This window comes from Hemiscyllium ocellatum, chromosome 8 (genome assembly GCF_020745735.1).
Source record: "Hemiscyllium ocellatum isolate sHemOce1 chromosome 8, sHemOce1.pat.X.cur, whole genome shotgun sequence".
Lineage (NCBI taxonomy): Eukaryota > Metazoa > Chordata > Chondrichthyes > Orectolobiformes > Hemiscylliidae > Hemiscyllium > Hemiscyllium ocellatum.
The window spans coordinates 103308036-103321583 of record NC_083408.1 but is presented as its reverse complement, the minus strand read 5'-3'; the positions used below and the strand labels follow the sequence as shown (position 1 = coordinate 103321583).

The following is a 13548-nucleotide window of genomic DNA, read 5'->3' as shown; positions in this document are numbered from 1 at the left end:
GAAACCTTCTTCAAGGCAGGCATCCTTGCTACTTTCTCCCCACCCCACCCTCCTCTCACTTATCTCTCCACCCTTCAGGCTCTCTGCCTGTATTCCTGATGAAGGGCTTTTGCCCGAAACATTGATATTTCTGCTCCTCAGATGCTGCCTGAACTACTGTGTTCTTCCAGCACCACTAATCCAGAATCCAACTCTTCCATGTCGACCAGATATTCTAAATAAGTCTAGTCCCATTTGCCAGCATTTGGCCCATTTTGCTCTAAACCCTTGCTATTCATATACCCATCCAGATGCCTCTGGCAGCTCATTCCATACATGCATCGCCCTATGTGAGAAAAAAGTTTCCACTTTGAAATCTTTGCCTTCTAGTTTTGGAAAGGACCTTGTCTATTCACCCTACCCATGCCCCTCATGATTTTATAAACCTCTATAAGGTCACTACTCAGCCTCCAACACTCCAGGGAAAACAGCCTCTCCCTATAGGACAAACCCTCCAATCCTGGCAACATTCTTGTAAATCATTTCTGAACCCTTTCAAGTTTCACAATATCCCTCCTACAGCAGGGAGACCAGAATTGCATGTGGTATTCCAAAAGTGGCCTAACCAATGTCCTGTACAGTCGCAATATGACCTCCCAACTCCTGTACTCAGTGCTCTGACCAATAAAGGAAAGTATACCAAACACCTTCACTATCCCGTCTACCTCAGACTCCACTTTCAAGGAGCTATGAATCTGCACTGCAAGGTCTCTTTGTTCAACAACATTTCCCAGGATCTTGCCATTAAGTGTAAACGTCCTGCCTTGATTTGCCTTTCTAAGATGCAGTACCTCACATTTATTTAAGTTAAACTTTGGCAGGAACAACAGAAAATCAGCAACTTATTTACTTTTATTCTTTCATGGGATGTGGGTGCTGCTGTCAAGACCAGCACTGGTAATACAACCCTAATTGCTCTTGAACTGATTAGCTTGCTTGAACATTTCAGAGGGCAATTAAACATCACGGACTTGTGGGCACATTGCTGTGGGTTTGGAGTCATGTATAGGCCAGATAAGTGAGGAGGGCAGATTTCCTCCCCTAAGGATATTAATGAGCCAGATGAGTTGTCACAACTGTTCACTGAGATCATTACTGAGACAGTTTTCAAATCCAGATTTGATAATTGAACTAAAATCCCACAAGGTTTGAATTCACGTCCCAAATATTTCAGCCTAGACCTCTGGATGGCTAGTAAAGTGATATTACCAATACACAAAATCAATTCAATTCAATTCACCATGGTGGCCCTTATGAAATGGAGAAAGCTACAGAACTCGTAAGGTACAGAGTAATCTGATTTCCTTGGTTTGTGACTTAGAGTCATAGAGTCAGAGATGTACAGCATGGAAACAGACCCTTCGGTCCAACCCGTCCATGCCGACTAGATATCCCAACCCAATCTAGTCCTACCTGCCAGCACCCGGCCCATATTCCTCCAAACTCTCCCTATTCATATACCCATCCAAATGCCTCTTAAATGTTGCAATTGTACCAGCCTCCACCACTTCCTCTGGCAGCTCATTCTAGAGAAATTAATTTGCAAGCGCACTGACTTATTATAAAGTCAAGTGGAATGTTGTTTATTACAAGGGGAATGGAGTGTAAAACATGGGATTCATTGATAAGGCCATATCTGGAGCACTGTCTACAATTTTACTTAGGAAAAAAGAACAAGAGAAGGCCATTTGGCCCCTTGAGCCAGCTCTGCCATTTAGTGGGACCCTGGCTGGTCTGAGGTTCCTCATGTCCATTTTCCTATCCTTTCCCTGTAACACTTGATTCCCCTACTGATCAAGAATCCATCTATCTCAGTCTTAAATACACAGATACTCGGCCCCAACTGCCCTCTATGAGAGAAGAAATTCCTCCTCATCTCAGTTTTAAATTGGCATCCATTTATTCTGAGACGACCCTCTGGTCTGAGACTGTCTCATGAAATAGGAAATAGGGAAATCCCTGGCAATTACAGACCAGTCAGTCTTACGGCTGTGGTCAGCAAAGTTGTGGAAAGAATTCTGTGGGGTAGGATTTATGACTATTTGGCAAAGCATAGTGTGATTAAAGGCAGTCACCATGGCTTTGTGAGGGGCAGGTCATGCCTCACAAATCTTCTTTTTTATAATACATTTTTATTAAGAAAAATAGATTTTTAAATATTACAACAAATACAAAACAATGCAATTCAAAACAGTACAAAAACAGTACAAAACTAAATCCAAATAATAAAAAAAATTCCCCAACCCACCCTCCTATAAGAATGCATAAACATATATAGAGATGTATAAAATTAAAAAAAAACTAAACTAGCTATTTAACTAACTAAATAAATGCCTGATAACAAACAAATAAATCGTAATAACTCAGCCTAGCCAAACAAAGCACTCATACATTCACAGTTCCTCCTCCCTGGATATTGGACTCATGAAACATAATCGTTACGGCTATATAAAAGCCCTTGTTAGTGTGGCAGGTAAATCTGTGTCCAGGTATTCCAAAAAGGGTTGTCATGTCTTGTAAAAATTCTCAGATTTGTGGTGTACCATATTTATGAGAAAATCCAGGAGAATATGCTCCATAACAATCTTCCGCCAACCCGACAGGCCTAGGGGGGGTTTTCTGATATCCAACCTAGCAAGGTATTCTTTTTGCACAGAATGTAAGAGTATTGAAAAGTTTTGCCTTATTGAAGTCTGCAGGAAATACAATGGGTAGGCCCAAAAGGAGCGAAATAGGGCCCTTCTCCACCCTACACCTAAAATCCTCACCATTGCACCCTTCACGGCGCTCCAATATGTTTGAAGCCTGTCACAAAACAAAAGACAATGGGTAAGAGTACCTGTACAGACCTTGCACTTGGGGCATGCTGAAGATACTCCTGGTTTAAATTTTGACAAATGGTCTGGGGCTAAGTGGACCCTGTGGAGAATCTTCAACTGTAAAGCATGGGTCCTATTGCAAATTGTTATTTTCCTTGCATTCTCCCAAATATCCTCCCATGCCTCTGAAGAAACTTCACCACCCAGCTCTCTTTCCCACATCTTGCAGAGTCGATCAGCCTCATCTGAGGTGGCACCCCCCCAATTGGTGATATAGAGTACTAACAGAGAGTGTACTCTTAGCCCTTAGTACCCCTCTTTCTATGTCAGATTTGTAGGGATCAGTCAAAAGTGTGGTCTTTTTTGAATAAATTCCCTAACTTGAAAAAAACGAAAGAGGTCTCTATTAGGTAACTCGTACTTCTGTACTAACTGATCGAAGGACATCATTACATCTCCCTCAAATAAATCACCCATGCAAGATATACCCTTAGCTGCCCAATGTTTAAGTCCTGAATCTATCATACCTGGTTGAAAACTCGGCATACCCACTAAAGGTGTAAACAAAGATGTTTTGCCAATATTACCTTCCCTCTGCCAAATGCCCTCCATGCTTTAACAGTATGGCAATATTCCCTAACTGTCCTCACCTTGTCCAAAAACAGCAAACTGGTAAGGGGGCACCTTGCCTGGGAGGCTTCGATATCTAACCATATTGAAAGAGAGTCCCCACAATCCAATCACTCACTTAGGTCAAAAGTGAGCTAAACTGGTAATTTTTAATGTCCGGAAGGTCTACTCCCCCCAATCTGTGAGGCAACTGCAGTTTAGTTCATTTAATGAGGGGCCGTTTACGGTGCCAGATAAAGGAGCTGAACCAACTGTTCAGTCTCCTGAGTGTTTGTTTATTGAAAATCAGGGGGAGCATTCGTATAGGGTATAGCAAACGACGGAGAATATTCATCTTAATAAGCGCTATCTGACCCAACCATGAGACTGGATGTGCCTCCCATCTTTGGAGATCTTGTTTAATTTTTTCAAATAATTGAGTAAAATTGGCTTTGAACAGCAAATCCAGAACTGGAGTAATGAATACGCCCAAATACACAAAATCCCCCTGTGACCACCTAAATGGGAATCTATAGTCACTCTCAAGAGCCAACTCTTTCGTAAGACCACCCATAGGCACAGCCTCTGATTTAGCAAAATTAATCTAATACCCTGAAAAAGCACCAAACGCGTGAATGCATTGTATCAGGCAAGGCACTGAAACTGCTGGATTTGTCAAGAAAATTAGAACATCATCTGCATACAGCGCGATCTTATGTAATTTTGACCCCACTTCTGGAGCTGATATACTGAGATCCCCACGAATGGCCTCTGCCAACAGTTCAACCACCAACGTAAAAAGTAATGGTGAAAGGGGACAGCCCTGCCGGCTGCCCCTAGAAATATTAAAATTGCTTGATCGTACCTCGTTGGTAATGACTGCAGCGAGAGGTATACTGTGGAGAACCTTTACCCATCTTATGAAAACTTCGCCCAGACCAAACCCGTCTAGAGTATAGAAAAGGTACGGCCACTCAACTCGGTCAAATGCCTTCTCTGCATCTAAAGAAATCACCAATCCCTATATTGACTGCTATTGGCATGCTTGAATTACGTTAAGCAGCCTCCTAACATTATTGGAGGATCTGCGACCCTTTATGAAGCTCATCTGATCCTCTTTAATAATAGAGGGTAACACAGCCTCCAGCCTTAACGCAAGAGCCTTAGAAAGGATCTTAAAGTCCAATTTAAGAGTGAGATGGGCCTGTATGAAGCACATTCTTCCGGATCCTTCACTTTTTTAAGGATAAGTGAAATATTGGCCTCACTCAGAGATGGTGGGAGACAAACATGACTGTATGAATCATTAAACATATTCAGCATCGGGCCTGACAGTATACTTATAAATTCCTTATAGAATTCACTAGGAAGTCCATCAGAACTGGGTGCCTTTCCACTCTGAAGCTGCCTCACAGCTTCCAGGACTTCTTGCTCTGATAATGGGGCATTGAGAAAGGACTGTTGTTCGGGAGTCACACCCGGGAGCTTCAGATCTCTAAAAAAGGATTCCATTTTGGCCTGCCCCTCCTCACAATTCTCAGACTGATATAATTTAGAGTAGAATCTCTGGACCGCCACATTAATCTTTTTAGAATCACATGTTAGGTTCCCAGACCCTTCCCTAATCACTGTAATGGTTTGTGGGGCACTTCTCTTTCTGGCAAGGTATGCTAAGTATTTGCCTGGCTTGTCACCATGCCTGTATAACCTTTGCTTTGCAAAGGCCAGCTCCTTCTTTGCCGTCTGCATGAGCACAGAATTTAGTGCAGACCACAGTGCCGTAATCCTCTGTAGTTTGACCAATGAGGGTCTGTCAAAATAGGCCTTCTCGGCTGCCTTCAACCGTGCTTCAAGGAGATGTTGCTGCTCACCCTTCTGCCGCTTCCTACTTGTGGAATATGAAATAGCTAACCCTCTGGCATAAGCTTTGGCAGTTTCCCAGAGAACAGATGAGCTATCAACTGAGCCTATGTTGATATCTAGGAATGCCCGAAATTCCCTAGAGAAATACTCCACAAACTTGCTGTCCATGAGGATAAAGGGGTCCATTCGCCAGTACCTTGAATTCACTGTAACGTCCTTAATTTTAACCATGAGGTGCACTGGAGCATGATCAGAGATGGCAATATTACCAATCGCACAGGATTTTACCAGATCCAGGGTTACCGCAGGGGTCAGAAAAAAATCAATCCTCGTGTGACATCTGTGCAGATTGGAGAAAAACGTGAAATCCCTACCTGTAGGGTGGAGACACCTCCAGACGTCCACCAATCCTAATTCCACACAAACCCAATAACTGTTTGGTTTGTACAGAGGGTATCAAGGGACCTTTAGGCAACCTGTCTATTGTAGCGTCCATGAGGCAGTTAAAATCTCCCCCTATAATGATGTGCCGAGACTTGAGACTTATCCGTTTAGAAAAAGTATCTACCAAGAATTTAAGAGGATGAGCTGGGGTCCAATAAACATTTAAAATGCCATATTCTTCCCCATTTATCAAGGCTTTAAGAATTACAAATCTCCCTTATGTGTCTTTAACCCATTCCAACAATTTAAATGAGAGATTTTTCCTAACCAATATAGCCACTCCCCTATTTCTGGTATTAAATGATGAAAAATAAATTAGGTCAAAGCCCATTCTGCTGTAATTTCAGATGCTCCTTGTCATCCAAATGTGTCTCCTGTAACAAAGCAATATCCACCTTCTCTTTTCTAAGAGTACCTTCTTCCTCTTAATTGGCGAGTGACTTCCCTTGATATTCCAGGTACACCATTTAATCAAATCATTAGCCATAATCTTCTGCAATTACATTTAAATTCCAAAGAGGAGGAACCCAAACCACAAATTGCTGAGCTTTAATGTCGCATGATCCACCAAATATAAAAACTACATAAACTAAGACTACTACATTTAACAAACATACAAAATTATTAAAAATAAAAAGCAAGAAAAACCAGAAAACAAACCAACATATAAAATGCCAATAGTGCTGAGTAGGGAAACTCACCCTCTGCCTGGAGGGGGCAACTACCCATCCTGAACTGCCCATAAATAGGCATCGAATCATTTCAACCACCCTCACCTCTCCCAGCTAGAGCTGCATCACAAGCACAAGTTAAAAAGAATAAACACCCCATAGAATATCAATATGAATAAAAAAACATTCTTTTATTATAAAAAGGGTAATAAATATCCTACCCATCCTTTGGTATGTCCTAACTTAGAAATTTAACATGTACATCTTAACCACCGCCAGACATAGTTTGAACCAAATTATTATCAATAGCGGTTAAAAAAAGGGGAAAAACAAAGCTCCAACCAGATTTCCTCCATTTCTTTTACAGAATGATAAACGCATACCCAAGCAACGATATTTATACATACGACAATTGTTTAGCTTAGGTTAGTTTGTCCACAAAGTCTCTTGCCTTCTCCGATGTGTCAAAGAGATGCATGGATCCATCTAAGGTGATCCGAAGCACTGCCGGATATCTCAGGGAATACTGAATCCCAAGCTCCTTCAGTCTTCTCTTGACACCATCATACGATTTTCGTTTCTGGATCACCGCCGCTGAAAAGTCCTGAAAAAAGATAATCTTAGACCCCTCATAAATTAGGGCCTTTGGAACCTTCCCTGGAGTCTGGAAGCCTCCATGACTCTCTCCTTATCCCAGTAATGATGGAACCGCACCAGGAAAGGACGAGGGCGTTGATCCAGACCCGACCTCCGTGCTGAAACACGGTGAGCTCTTTCTATCTTCAATCTTCTCAAAACAGTCTCCAAGTCCAGGAATTTCGGAAGCCAATCTTCAACAAATTCCGCAGGCCGCTCACCTTCCTTACCCTTGGGCAGACCGATGATCTGAATGTTTTTCCTCCTGCCCCTGTTTTCAAGATCATCCACTTGATCACGCAAATTACAAACCTGCGTCTTCAGGGCTTGGATCTCTTCCTTGAATGAACTGGCATCAGCTTCCACCACTGTGACTCTCTGTGATCCACCTCATCCGTCCTCTTCTCCAGGTCTCCCAGCTGCTGCTCATGCTTCTGCAGCATGAGAGAGACTGGAGCCAGCTTCTCTTCAATCTGTTTCCCCAACATCTCGCGAGACTTCGAAAGCTGGTTCACCAGGTCCTGGAGAGTAATGTGCTCTGGGGCTGCTGCAGGCTGAGCTGCAGGCCAGGCCTCAGATGCTCCTCCTCCCTTTTTAGGCATTTTGGACAGCTGAAAATACAGGTAAGTCAATTTTTAAATGTTTCTTGGGGCTCCACAGTCTTTCCAACACCCCAAGAAATCCTGATGACCTGGGTTGGGTGGGTTAAAGGACCGTCCTGCTCCTGCTGCGATGCGAAGCTCTGCAGTGAGATCTTCCCAGATCGCCGCCATCTTAGATCCCCCATGCCTCACTAATCTTATTGAGTTCTTTGAGGAGGTGTCAAGACAGGTTGGTGAAGGTCGAGCAGTGGATGTGGTGTATATGGACTTCAGCAAGACATTTGATAGGGTTCCCCATGGTCGGCTCATTCATAAAGTCAGGAAGTATGTGATACAGGGAGATTTGACTATCTGGATTCAGAATTGGCTGGCTGACAGAAGGCAGAGAGTGGTTGTAGATGGAAAGTATTCTGCCTGGAGGTTAGTGATGAGTGGGGTCCTGCAGGGCTCTGTTCTTGGGCCTCTGCTCTTTGTAGTTTTTATAAATGACTTGGATGAGGAGGTTGAGGGGTGGGTTAGTAAGTTTGCAGATGACACAAAGGTTGGAGGTGTCATTGATAGTATAGAGGGCTACTGCAGGCTGCAGCGCGTCATAGACAGAATGCAGAGCTGGGCTGAGAAATGGCAGATGGAGTTCAACCTGGATAAACGTGAAGTGATGCATTTTGGAAGGTCGAACTCGATTGTTGAATATAGGATTAAAGACAGGATTTTTGGCAGTGTGGAAGAACAGAGGGATCTGGGTGTGCAAGTACATAGATCCCTCAAAGTTGCCACCCAAGTGGATAGGGTTGTTAAGAAAGCATATGGTGGTTTGGCTTTCATTAACGGGGGATCGAGTTTAAGAGCCACGAGGTTTTGCTGCAGCTCTACAAGTCCCTGGTGAGACCATACTTGGAATATTGTGTCCAGTTCTGGTCGCCCTACTATAGGAAAGATACAGAGACTTTGGAGAGGGTGTAAAGAAAGTTTACCAGGATGTCACCTGGACTGGAGGGCTTGCCTTATGAAGAAAGGTTGGACTTTTCTCTCTGGAGAGAAGGAGAAAGAGATGAGACCTGATCGAGGTGTACAAAATAATGAGAGGAATAGATAGAGTCAATAGCCAGAGACTTTTCCCCAGGGCAGGATTGACTGGTACGAGAAGTCATAGTTTGAAGGTATTTGGAGGAAGGTATAAAGGAGACATCAGAGGTAGGTTCTTTACGCAGAGAGTTGTGAATGCATGGAATGTGTTGCCAGCTGTGGTGGTGGAAGCAGAGTCACTGGGGACATTTAAGTGACTGCTGGACATGCACATGGATAGCAGTGAGTTGAGGGGTACGTATGTTAAGTTACTATATTTTCCATTAGGATTAAATCTTGGCACAACATTGTGGGCCTGAGGGCCTGTTCTATGCTGTACTTTTCTATGTTCTATGAGAGGAATGTTAGCTGATGCCACAGTCAGAGACAAGAAAAATCTGCAGATGCTGGAATCCAAAGTGGACAGGCTGGAGGCTGGAAGAATACAGCAAGCCAGGCAGCATCAGGAGGTGGAGAAGTTGATGTATCCGGTGTAACTCTTCTTCAGCAGCAGGGGTGGGTGTAGGGGGAGCTGCAGATAAAGGGGGAGGCGGGGGCAGGGTGGTGAAGTGGGGATAAGTAAAGACAAATAGAGGGTATGAGCTGGTTGGTCACTGGAATGAATGAATCCGCGACACCACAGTCAGGTCAGCAATGATCTCATGTAATGAAAGAGTAGATTCATGAGACTGATTCTCCTCCTGCTGCTGCTACCTCGTAGTGAGATGTGAACATCACAGTGAGAAATCTAGGGGAGAGTTTTAAGAGGGAATGAGTCACTTAAAATCCATTTATTCAAGTGGAAGGACTCCAGCTGCAAACTCAGGTTTACACAATACAGTATACTAGCCTTCATTGGACAGGGTATTGAGTATAAGAGCTGGTAGGTCATGTTAAAATTGTACAAAACATTAGTTCGGCTGCATTTAGGATACTGTGTAGAGTTCTGGTAGCCACATTACCAAAAGAATGTGGATGCTTTGGAGAGGGTGCAGAGAAGGTTCACGAGGATTTTGCCTGGGACGGAAGGTGCTAGCTATGAAGAGGGGTTGAGTAGGTTAGGTTTATTTTCACTAGAAAAAAGGAGATTGAGGGGGGACCTGATTGAGGTTTACAAAATCATGAAGGGTATAGACAGGCTGGACAGAGACAAGCTTTTTCCCAGGGTGAAGGATTCAATAACGAGAGGTCCCGCTTTCAAGGTGAGAGGTGGAAAGTTTAAAGGGGACACATGCGGCAAGTACTTCACGTAGAGGATGGTGGGCGTTTGGAACGTGTTGCTAGCAGAGGTGGTAGAGGCAGGCACGGTAGATTCATTAAAAATGCGTCTGGACAGATGGATGAGTAGGTGGGGAGCAGAGGGATACAGATGTTTAGGAATTGACCGACAGGTTTAGACAGTACATTTTGATCGGCTCAGGCTTGGAGGGCCGAAGGGCCTGATCCTGGCTGTAAATTTTCTTTGTTCTTTATTGACCCATTCTCCCGCCCAGATACATTGAAGAACAAATGATTGAACAGGAACTTTTACCTTTTTAAAAATTCATTCATGGAATATGGGCTTCACTGGCTTAGCCAGCATTTATTGCCATTTTCTACTTGCCCCAGCGGACAGCTCAGAGTCAGTCACCGTTGCTGTGGGTCTGGAGTCACATACAGCCTTGACCAGGTAAGGCTGGCAGATTTCATCCCTTAAGGGACATTAATGAACCAGATGAGTTGATTTTACAACAATTGACAGTGGTTGCAATTAAACTATCTTTTTAATTTCAGGTTTTTGTATTTTTCTAAATGTCAAACTCAAATTTCACCATCTCTATGGCAGGATTTGAACCCAAGTTCTGAAGAGTACTGAATGAAAATAAACACCAAAGAACTGCAGATGCTAGAAGTGAAGAACCACAGCAAAAATTGCTGGAAAAGCTCAGCAGGTCACGTGAATTGGCAATGCTAAATTGTCCATAGTTGTTAGGTGCATTAGTCATGGGGGTTGCGGTGGGATACTCTTCAGAGGTTTGGTGTGGAATTGTTGGGCCGAAGGGCCTGTTTGCACACTGTAGGGAATCTAATCTAATCCTATCTAATCTAAAGGTCAGGTGACATCTGTAGCAAGCGAATTAATGTTTCAGGTCCAGTTATGAAGAAGGGTCATTGGACCTGAAACATTTCTCTCCACCAGTGCTGTCAGACCTGCTGAGTTTTTCCAGCAATTTTTGTCTTTATTTTTCAGAGTGCTAGCCTGAGGCACTGTATTGCTAGTCGAGTGACTTTACCACTGTGTTATCACCTCCTGGTGGTTTCACTGAGCATTGCAATGAAAGTTCTGCTTTATTTCTACAGGAATGCCTCAAAGGAGTGAATTGATAGAAGCCTTACATTGTAAACTGCAGGAAGCCACCGAATGTGCAGAGTTTGATTTCCTCCGAGCTGTGACCGTGGATGTGGATAAGCTGCTATCGAGCTTGCCTGTGCCCCTGCTCTCCAGGAGAACGCTCCCCCCAGAAACTGAGCTGGACACCAAGGCGAGAGCTCTCTACCCTGAGGATGCCCCAGCGGGCATGGTGCCGTTGGCCTGCGTGGGTGAGGGGAACCATCTGTTTGAGGCAGCCAGCATGCTGCTGAAGGGGGACACCAGCCTGAGCACGGAGCTGCAGCTGAGGACGATGGTGGAGATGGTCCTCCACAAGCAGTATTACCTGAAGGGCATGATTGACTCCAAGGTGATGCTGCAGGCTGCCAGGTACTCGCTGTGCACCGAGGAGTCGGCTGAGAAGATGAACCTGCCCATGGATATCCTGGAGGCCATCTTTGACGCTGATGTCAAGGCGACCTGCTTCCCGGGCACCTTCGCCAACATGTGGCACATCTACGCCCTGGCGTCGGTCCTGCAGAGCGATGTTTACTCCATCTACCCCATGAGCAACCTGAAGATCCGCCCCTACTTCAACCGCCTGATCCGTCCCCGGAGCCGGGCTCCTGGGTCAGAGCTGTGGACGTTGCACATCATGTGGGCGGGGGAGCCGCTCTCCCAGGCGGTCTTCAAGCCCCAGTATTTTGCGCCAGTGGTCCCCGCCCAGGAGCTGAGGGGCCAAGAGGCCGGCGAGACCCTCCTACCCCTGAAGACCCTGGAGCTTCTCAACGCAGAGCCAGACATCTCCTACTCCATGCTCCGGGAGAAGTACAGCATCACCAAGAGTACCTTCTACCGCTGGAAGAAGCAATCCCGCGAGCGGCGACGGAAAGCTGCCACTCGCTACGAAGCCAAGCACTACCTGCAGGAGTCCTTCAGCGGAGGCAACTTCCTACCCCTGCAGCAGTTCCGAAGCCACTTCCCGGAAATCTCCCGCTCCACCTACTACGCCTGGAAGCACGAGATGCTGACGGCAGGCACTGGGCCAGGAGGGGGGCACCGGCCCGGGTGCGAGCGGGGATTTGACCAGGGCAGTGGGCTCGGGCGGGGTGACAGCAAGCCCCTGCCACCCAAGGCCTTGCAGAGTGAGAGCGTGGACCTCTCCAAAGCGGCCTGCGGCAGCGGCCTCGCCCCCTTCAACGGCCAGCGGTCACCTTCAAAGCAGCTGGCCAAACGTTTCCTCAGGGAGTGCGTCCTCCTTAACATGTGCCCTCCTTACAAAAGCTTCAAGAAAACCTACCCCTGGGTCTCCAGGTCCAGCTATTACAACTGGAGGAGTGAGGCGATGAGCCACCTGGACACTCGCAGCCCCCTGGCCCATTCCGGTCTGCACTGGGCACTGCCCGCCCAGCGTCGTGAAATCGGCGCTCCCGGTCTAGTGCCCGGTGTCAAGGGTGAGGTGGAAGGCAGCGGCAGGGCCGGAATTAGCTCGCTCCATGCTGGGGTGATGGCTGCTGGCAAGGCCTCCTACTGGCAGAAGGTGAGGCCAGGGGAAGCCAAGAAGCGGGCGCAGATGTGGCAGATCCCCCTGTCCACGTTCCGGGTGAGGTACCCATCCATCTCCGCCCTGACCTTCCTGTGGTGGCGTAGCTCCTCTGCGTTCAGGAGGACCAAGCCGAAGGTCAGCCACCCGCAGAAGGAAGGGATCTCGGTCGAAACCAAAGAGGGTGTGGAGCGGGCACAGTCGCAATCGGAGGAGGGAGTCCTGAGTCCCGGTGGCATGACGGTCTCGGACTGTACGATCCCGCAGGAGCAGGTCAAGCACCCGTTGGTCGTGGGCACCTTACACGGGGCAGCCTCCAAAGCCAAGGCCAAGCTCTTCCTTCAGCGCCGCTACGTGTCGAAGAACTTTCCAACATTCCGGGAGTTCAGCAGCTACTTCCCCTTGACGCCCCGCTCAACATATTACATGTGGAAGCGAGCGCTGAGTAATGGGATGATGCTGATGGAATGCTGAGATCCAAAGGTCAATGGGGAGCGGTTGACTACTGATGCCAAGGGGACGCTGGTCTCATTCGCATACCATTCACCACAACACTGGAGAGCTATCAAAATCCCAAAGAATCTTTCTGTTTGAACTGCAAATTTGAGACAAATAACATCTGCGGTATTTCCACGGAATTCCTGAAGTCCTTGTAGGACACTGTGCTAAATGACATGAGATATTTTGATTAAGTGCTGAGGAATTATGATGCCAACCCTAAAGATTCAATGGCTGGATGATTTGAATGGGAGATAGTGAAGGGAATCTGGCCATTATACTTGACCTCCAGTCCTACACACATCGTGACAGCAGGGGTCTACAAGGAATGGGTAATAAATGTTGTCTCGCCAGGTTCACCTGCATCTGGAGATCGAATCTATTAAAGATCACATTGTGCACCAACACG

The 13548-nt window shown here is 46.1% G+C and overlaps 1 protein-coding gene across 1 annotated transcript; it reads left to right on the top strand.

Annotated features, from left to right (window-relative positions):
• The first annotated feature begins 11090 nt into the window (after positions 1-11090).
• On the top strand, positions 11091-13115 carry vrtn (vertebrae development associated). Its single transcript, XM_060828999.1, has one exon. It carries the CDS (start codon positions 11091-11093, stop codon positions 13113-13115), a length of 2025 nt encoding a protein of 674 aa, XP_060684982.1.
• Positions 13116-13548: the final 433 nt, after the last annotated feature.

Coding starts and splice junctions, on each gene's coding strand:
- vrtn (XM_060828999.1), top strand. CDS start 11,091: ATGCCTCAAAGGAGTGAATTGATAGAAGCCTTACATTGTAAACTGCAG.